Source organism: Hydra viridissima, unplaced genomic scaffold (assembly GCF_058129835.1).
Source record: "Hydra viridissima isolate aposymbiotic clone 2 unplaced genomic scaffold, HvirCarnegie_v1 scaffold_10, whole genome shotgun sequence".
NCBI lineage: Eukaryota > Metazoa > Cnidaria > Hydrozoa > Anthoathecata > Hydridae > Hydra > Hydra viridissima.
The window spans coordinates 3,012,524-3,021,687 of NW_028324309.1; the positions used below are offsets into that span (position 1 = coordinate 3,012,524).

The 9,164-nt window shown below is 27.5% G+C and overlaps 1 protein-coding gene and 1 pseudogene across 1 annotated transcript; one reads left to right on the forward strand and one right to left on the reverse strand.

The window, feature by feature from the left end:
* Positions 1-285: 285 nt before the first annotated feature.
* On the forward strand, positions 286-3,319 carry LOC145193491 (uncharacterized). Its single transcript, XM_080070954.2, has 2 exons — positions 286-1,190; positions 1,763-3,319. Exons 1-2 carry the CDS (start codon positions 342-344, stop codon positions 2,876-2,878), a joined length of 1,965 nt encoding a protein of 654 aa, XP_079927080.2. The 5' UTR covers positions 286-341; the 3' UTR covers positions 2,879-3,319.
* A 2,378-nt stretch (positions 3,320-5,697) lies between these two features.
* LOC149882629 (uncharacterized) lies at positions 5,698-7,616 on the reverse strand (annotated as a pseudogene).
* Between the last annotated feature and the right edge of the window lie 1,548 nt (positions 7,617-9,164).

The window sequence follows — 9,164 nt, forward strand, 5'->3', positions numbered from 1 at the left end:
TCTTTATTCAATATAGTAATACAACGTTGGTTTTTTTATTTGTTACTTTCTATATGTGTTGGATACTTTCATTTTGTTATGGGGTAATTATATAATAGGCTTTATAGTACCTAATAATTTGTTTCTTTTACACGCACACACAAAGATGTACAAAGATGCACAAAGATGCACAAATATATATATATATATATATATATATATATATATATATATATATATATATATATATATATATATATATATATATATATATATATATATATATATATATACATCTTACTTTACAGCAATTAAAAGTATGTGTCAGCTGCTTTTCATGGAACACCTCAATAAGTCTTATTATGGGTTGTTCACTATCTAAACAAAATGAAGTATATAAAAAAGAAAGTGATACAATACTCCCTCAGTTTGTGCGAAAGCCATCAGGTAGCTTTAATGATCTAGAAAAAGGACCTGCTCCTGAAAAAGATAATACCCCTAAGTATAAAACGAAGATTGATGCTAGGGTTACAGCTAAATATAGTATCAAAGCACTTATTGGCAAAGGAACGTTTAGTGATGTTTTAAGAGTTGAGAGCAAAACATCAAAGGAACCATATGCAATAAAAGTTGTTCGTATTCAGAATAGTCAATCTAAAGAGCTTATAGAATCTGAGCTGGAAGCTCTAAAGAAAACTTCTCATAGATTTATTGTAAAGCTTCAAGAAGTTATTATTTCTAATGATATTACATACTTAGTTATGGAGTTAGCAACTGGAGGTGAGCTTTATGACAGAATAAAAAGTCGTGGTCATTTAGATGAAAAGATGGCTTGTAATATTACACAAATGTTAGTTGAGGGGATAGAGTATTTACATCAATGTGGTATTACACATAGAGACTTGAAACCAGAGAACCTCTTATTCTACCACCCTGGAGTAAATTCAAAAATACTAATTACAGACTTTGGTTTTGCTAAGTATAAATCAATGACACTGCTAGATGAAAATCCATTAACAACATGGTGTGGTACCCCAGAGTATATTTCACCAGAACTTCTTCAAAAAAAACCATATGGCACAAAAGTAGATATGTGGGCACTTGGTGTCATAGTCTATGTTATGTTAAGTGGTCATCTACCTTTTAGTGCTGAGAGTACACCTAAACTTTTTAACCAGATTATGTCTGGAACCTATTCATATTCACAAGAGGTAAGAGTTAAGCCTGATAATTCTAAGATCTTTTTCTTCAATTTTTTTCATTTCTTTTCAACTATGAATAGTTTAAGTATTCAGATAAGAGAAGCTTTTTACTTTCTTTTTGAACAGTCATTTTTTAAAATTAGATATCTAGATAACTCCATAAAAATTAGATATCTAGATAACTCCATAAAAATTAGATATCTAGATAACTCCATAAAAATTAGATATCTAGATAACTCCATAAAAATTAGATATCTAGATAACTCCATAAAATTACTCTCTTAAAAATAATAATTATGTGCCATTATTTTATTCAATGATATTGATTACTATGTACCAATGTACTAACCCAGTGCATCAGTATGATGTTACAGCTGCTTAATAATAATTGGAAGTTATCAATTTTGGAAGTAATAGGTTACAAGCATTATTAATTTTACAATTTACTTAAACACATAATTTGTATTTAAATATGTTTCTAAAGATAATCTATAGAAACCTTGCTAAAACTGCTAAATCATTTAAAAAAAATAAAATGCACTTCAAAATTAATTTTATTAAGAAATTCTTGTTTACTAAAGGTATGGATGCAAGTCTCTCAATCAGCTAAAAGCTTTATTGATAAATTACTATGTATAGACCCAGTGCAGCGATACAGTGCTGCAGAAGCTTCAAATCATAATTGGATGTCATCATTTCCTCCGTTGTTTAAACCAAAACCGAAATTAAATCCTCAAAGAAGCAAACCAAAATTAAAACCAAAACCCTCTTTGAAATTTAGAGATGAATCTTGGTCAATGCAACCTTATTTACGTAGACAATCAGCCAATCAGTTGGACTATGATGGAACAAAAAATGAAATGACTTTAAGAAATAATTCATTTAATTCCAGGTCAACAGAATATAATGGTCTTGTACTTCCTGTATCTGGTGCTTATAATAGTAAAACGCTTACTAAAGAAAAAATCTTAGATGATGGTAGTTCTCTGTCTCCTAGCAATATAGACTCTATGATGGCCACAGAAGATACAAATTCAATTCCTAGTAATCTTGGATTACTCCATGAATATTTTGACAAGTTTAATTCAACAGATGACCCTGCAGTACGAGAACAAATCCGAAGTATGTATTTAGAACCACTTTTAAGTAGAAACAATGTAACAGTACCTGTGCAAGGTGAGAAGAAAGTTATTGATTCTCAAAGTCTTCTTCGGCTAAATAGCAAAGTAAAAGAGCGGTATATTCATGAGCAGTTTGCAGATATAAATGAAGATTCTGAAGATGAAGCAAACCTTCCTAATTCTAAAAATTTAGATCTATCAAAGTTTGACTCAGTTTATTCTGAGAAAAATGGATCAGTTTTATCATCAAATTCTCTTAAGTCACACTATATCCCAATAGAAACTATTAATGCTGGTTATATTGAAAAAGTTGGTGTTTGGTTAAGTGGCCAAAATGAAGATGGGAAGAGTATTTCCCACCAAAAATATAAAACACCAGAACTTAATTTATTTGCTAGTAGGCGAACATCTTCTACTCGCAGTAATTTGACAATGAGTGATCAATCTAATCAAAGTAGTGCGTTTAGTAGATTTCTTCTTCCTAATTCTTCTTATAAACAAAATTTAAATTACCCACCAGAAGTAACTTCAATGCATGGATCTGAAACTTTAAGTTATGTCACTTTTTTATCTTAAACTCAAAACAGTTGTAAGTTAAATTTAATTTCAGTATCTGTTTTGATAAGCTAAGTTAACAAGTATACATCATGAAAGGTTTGTTATCCACAATCATAAATCACAATAAACGGATTCAAATAAATATTAAGGTTTCATGTTACTACTAAGTTTATAATAGTGTGTTTTTTTATTATTTAATGCAGTCAGTTTAGTGGCTGTTAATTTATTAGTGTGCTATATTTTTTTATTTATGTTTTACCTGTAAATTTTTCTCTATAGCTCATTATTTATATATTTTTAAGCTCAGTTTTATTTATCTCCATAAAGTGCAATGTATCGAAGACGAACATTTTATGTAATATTTTTCTTACTCGGATTTCTTTTTTTTTTTTTTTTTTTTTTTTTTGTTACATGTAAATATAAATGTAGAGCTTCCATTAAAACCTTTTTTTTTTAAAATTTTGTTAGCTTTCACTTCCGAATTTAGAAATTCTCGAAAAATGTTTTAGAGAAAGAAAGAAATTCGGTGTTTTTTTTGTTTTTTTTTTCTTTCATCTTAGAGAATTTTTTTATTTGATTCGAAAAAAATACAAATTTTATTAGGTTTTTTTTTTTTAAATAGGGACAGTTTTTGGATGAAAAAAATACATCTAAACATATACTGCTCATTTCTTAAGTTGTTACTCCGCCAGTAGTAAAACTATCAAGTTGTCATTTTTTTCATTTTTTTTTTTGGTCTTTTTTGTTATATAATTTTTTTTTTTTTTTCTAATGTCGTTTTTTTCATTTCATTTTTTTTTTCTTTTTTTTCAATTTTGAAAAATGAAAAAATTAAAAAAATTGAAAAAATTGAGAAAAAAAACAAAAACTTTTAGATGAACAATTAATTTGTAAAATTACTTAATCGCAAAGTAAATTTAAGCTCTCTCTCCTCCATCAAGCAAACAATCAAATTCTCTTTTAAAGAGAAAAATCAGACAAATATAAGTGGTGATAAAATCGTCCTTGTTGTTAACCAACTGTTGCAATTGTTCAAGAAGTGAAAGTAAATAAATAATAAGAATAAATTTGTTTTCAACTATTTTTTTTTTTTTTTTTTTTTACACATGCACAAGCTTAAGCATTGATGAACGCCCTTAAGATTTTTAATTCGAAATTTTTTCATCAGTAATATAGTTTAAAACTTTTGAATTATAACATTTTTCTCATTACAATTTTTTAGCCTTTTTTATTCAGAGTTTTTACTTAATCCATTAAATTTTGATAACTAAAAAAGAAAAACAACAAAAGGTGTGCGCTAAATTAGCTAATAAGATTTTTATTTCGAATGAACTCAAAAGAAGTTCTTTCCATTCCTGAAAATAGATATCGTTCTGCAGAACAAACTTAAAGTAATGATAATAACAACAACAACAATAATAATAATAATAATAAAAGTACTAATAATAGTAATAATAGTAATAATAATAAGGATAATAATAATAATAATAATAATAATAATAATAATAATAATAATAATAATAGTAATGATAATAATAATAATAATAATAATAATAATGATAATAATAATAATAATAATAATAAATACAATAATAATAATAATAATGGTAATAGTAATAATAAATTTAAAAGATTTACAAAAGATGACTACCTGGTATTTAATCTCATCGGACCATTTTGTAACCATATTCATGTTAAAGCATCATCAATTCTCGCAAAAATTATCATGTTCCATCTCGCTGAAGGGTTAACAACAGTAAAGTTTGTAGACGCAGAGTTGGAAGCGTTATTGAAACATGATTAATGTCAAGAGGAGCTCTCTGAAACCTTGTGAGTGACTCAACCAGCGCTTTCAAACCGTGTCAAGACCATGAGTATGATACAAGTGCAAGAAAATAGGTTTTCGTATAAACTCAAGTAGGCGCTTCACATGATTTTAATTTTTCACATGATTTTAATCTTTAACTATAACTATTACCAAAATATGTGAAAAATGTAGACGATTTCAAAATGAGTTCATTTTTTAAATTTGGGTAGTTGGTTCCCGAGTTTAGACGATTTGTGTACTGCCCAATAATGCCTATTTTGGGTCAAAATTCGCGGAGTTTTTCTTAAGGATTTATGGCGCCGAAATTAAAAGTTTTATCTACTTTTCAACTGACATCGACGAGAAGACTTATTGTTGAGCAGAATTAAGTATATTCATTTTACTTTTTTTTCTTCTAAACAAAGGAATTAATGTATTCAATTATACAAATTGTTTTTGTGATATCGTTGGAGTAGGAATTGTTTTTCCCTTTTGGGGCTTATGGGTTAAGAGCTATAAAATCACGATAAAAGTAATAAAAATTAACTTTAGTTAGGAAAAAAGAGCTTTTTTAATTGTCAGAGTTAACTAAATCATATAGATTTATGAAAATCTAGAAACTGTATTGGAATCTCTGGGCTCCTTTTTTCCCATTTGGGGTAAATGGGCCAAGAGCAACAAAATCTCTGTAAAAAGAATAAATACTAACTTTAATTAAAAAACAATAGCCTTTTCAAACTACAAGAGTGAACAAATTCATAAATTTATGAATATTCTAAAAATATGTAAGAATCCAAGGGCTTGTTTTTCCCATTTGGGGCAATTAGGTCAAACAAAATACAATTTCTGTAAAAGCCATAAAGCAACTAGTTAAAAAACTAGTTTTTTCAAACTGTTTGAGTTAACTTACTCATATACACATAAGAAAATCAAGAAAATATGTAAAGATCCTTGGGTTCATTTTTCCCATTTAGGGCAATTGGGTCAAAAGTAATAAAATCTCTGTGGAAACCATAAAAAACAACTTTAGTTGAAAAACAAGGGCTTTTTTTAATCTTAAAAGCATTTCATAGTGTTTATATGTTCCTCAAAGTAAAATATGAATAATCAATATGATTATTATTTTAAAAATGTAATAGATTTATCTTTATTTACATTTAAATAGTAGGATCTGAAATAACAATCAACTGCCTTCAGTATTTTATCAGGATTTTAGCCATTGATACAAGAATTCTTTAACAGATTCAGAATGATAATACAGTGCACCCCATTATAAAGCAAACTGTTAAATCTATTGCCTAAAAAAGAAGCAAACATATATTTGTCTTCACCTTTTCCAATGAGAAAAGAATTGAAATATCAAGCCACACCAGGTTCATTACTTTCTCGTTTACGGAATGCTCGTTTGCAGCCCCAGATTCAAAAGTTTTATATAAGTGTTTTTGCGAGCATTACTCAGAGCAATTTTTTCAAATAAATTCAGAACTATGTCTCATTTTCAAAGTTTATTAAAAGATGTAACTTACAAAAAAAGTTTGACACATCTTTAAGTTCATTTTTCTGTGCAATTGTTAAACTATCCCAATCTTCTATAACTTTTCGTAACAACAGCTCCCTCATTTCTTTGAACTTACTATTAAATAGTGGATTGACAGAATCTAAATCTGACATAGTTGTCTTAAACAAACAAAAAAACTTTGCAAAGTACTTTTCCCTGTCTTTGTGTCTAGAATGTCACAAATATCATCCAATACTCCTGATAAAGAACTTAAAGTTGATACAACATCCCTGGAGGCCATTTCTGATAATCCTAATGATAGCACTCTATTGCTTTTGTTAGTCAACTGAAAGTTTTGATAATACCTTAATATTTGTTTGTTCAATCTCCATGTAAACAGTTTCCTGTGTCTTTCTCAATATTATCTAACATTTCCTCTGATAATTGAAGCTGTGCAAGAATTAAAGCTTCTGACATAAATCTATATCTTGTATCTACTAAGGGGAGTTTTGCAATTCCTTTTTTTGCAAGTTTCTTTAAAACAATTTTGATAACATTATTGACCTTGTTCATACTGACTTTTAATGATAACTTCTTGAATACCATTTGAATAACGTCCTCTTTCAAATGTTACAATTTCCTCATCTTCCTACAATTCTAAAAAGAACATTTAAGTAAATGTTTTCTTTGTTTTATGCTTCAACTTTTGCATTAAGTTCTTTCACTTCTGACTTTATAAAAGTGAGACTTTCAATTGAAGAAGAGGAAATTGTTTCCTTTGTTATGTTTAAAATATTTTTCACACAGCTTAATTTCTTAATATTTACTTTTTCTTGACATGACATTACAACTTTTGTATTAATATTTTCTAGCATTTGATTAAGGTTATTGAATTCCATATTTTAAGTTTGAGATTGTTTTTCAAATTGCTCTTTAAATGCAACAATTTCTTTTTCTTGTTTTTTTAACTTTATATCTTGATAAACAATCTTCTTGTTTAAATTTCGAATTTTGTTTGTTTTATTCTTTAGTTTCAATGCGCTAAAGTTTTTTCTAGTCAACAGGCTTTTATTCGTTGTAGTATATAGTGCTTTACACTGGATGGCTTGTCTTTTAAATTCATATTTCTCTCCATTGCTGGTTTTTACAGCTAATTGAAGTTTTTTATTTTCACTCTCAAGACCATTTAACCGCTATCAGTCTTCAGAATCGCTAATAGTCTTCAGAAACTTTTTAAAATTATTGATATCTATAACTTTGTGCTCTAGATTTTTTTTTTGATTTTGAGATAATGTAGGTCTTTTATAAGATTTCTTCTTTTTTAGATGATGTTAACTGTAAAAATGGTTGAACATTTGTTTCAGACAATGGTGAAAATTTAAAAGAAAAAATTCAACTTTCTTTTTCTAAGTTAGCAACCTAACTTGGTAATGCTGCAGTTAAGCGGCGTAAAATAAATTTTAATTATCGCTTGATTAAACTCTGCGGTGGTGAAAATGAAAGCAATATAAAGTGACGTTACGAAACGTAAAAGAAAACTAAATTCGAAATGTGGAAAAATTCGAAATGTATAAAAAAAAAAAAAAAAAAAAAAGAAAGAAAAGAAAAGAAAAGCCTCACACAAAAGATAAGTAAAATTAATAGTCATTGTTAAATTTATTTATTTTTTCATTTCTATTATATATTATACGTATTATAATTATATATACAAAAATTAATCTTATTAATTAATTCTTCACTGGATAAATCGTTTATATTAGGTAACATGGGCTGTAGGTAAATCTTTGTTTAGATGGCTATGCAACGTATTCCCATTCAGTGGTCGTTGTTGAACGCAATTTTGTTAATCCCCTTGATAGCGATGTTCATAGACAAAACATCGAAAACCTTTGGATGCGTGTGTCAAGCGTAAACTTCGACAGCAGTTTGGTACGCATGAAGACTTGTTTACATCACATCTTCATGAATTTAACTGGCGTCAAACATTTAAAGAGTTTCCAAAATTTTCGGCGCTTCTATCTTGTGTGTCTCGTCAGTATCCTCTGCCACATATTTTTTAAAGATATATTAGCAAGAACAATTATTGTAGTATCCTATATTCTGTAATTGTAATAAGTAATTAGTCTAAAACAATCTAAAAGTATACAATCTTAAAATATAAAATTTAAATTTCTTTACATAAATAGTAATGTAAAAAGTAAATATTAACAATATAAATGATAAAATAATAAAATATCAACAACAAAAACAAAAAAATTTAACAAAAACGTATTAAAAAAAAAAAAAAAACTACTTTGAAATTTATCTTCTGTGGTTTTTACAATTATTTTTTAGAACTTTTAGCCTCTGCGAGCGAGAGCGCTGAAAGCAAAAATTATTTTAAGGCGCTTAACTGCAGGATAACCCCTAACTTTTTGAATCACTAGTTTTATTTTCGAAAACAAACTAAGGTCATTTTTAGCAATTTTGAAATTGGGAAAATATTGTTATCTAAAAACTGTGGACACATTGCTAAGCTTTTGTCTTCTAAATTTTGATATCAGAAACACAATTCTCTGTTCTGCAATTCAAACAGCTAGAAATAAAAAACTAATTATATATCAAAGTTACATTAATAAGCGCTTTCTATGTGAGCATTTAAGTAACAAGCTATGAAGTTGAACGGAGTACCATAATGGTGCCTAGGAAAAAATCGAAAAAATGATGGAAAGTGTATTTTTTTAAATTGCTAAGTCCAGATATAAAAAGTGAATGCATATAAAAACAAATATCAAATACTGAAACTTAATAAGTTTATTATTTCTTTTTTAAGGTGTTGAAATCCCGAAAAAGAAATGTAAAACAGCATATTTACTTGTAAAAATGTGTAAATTAACGTAACTATGAAAAAAACAACTTGAAGAATTTTCTAGCTTCTTTTTTAAGGAACTTCAAAGAATAACTTAATGATAAAAATAATCTTTTAAAAATCATTTTTAAAAATTATTTGTACACGTATG

Excerpts from the sequence above, each read along its gene's own strand:
- LOC145193491 (XM_080070954.2), top strand. The coding sequence starts at position 342 with ATGGGTTGTTCACTATCTAAACAAAATGAAGTATATAAAAAAGAAAGT. Across the intron at positions 1,191-1,762 it reads CCTATTCATATTCACAAGAG|GTATGGATGCAAGTCTCTCA; the intron begins GTAAGAGTTAAG and ends TGTTTACTAAAG.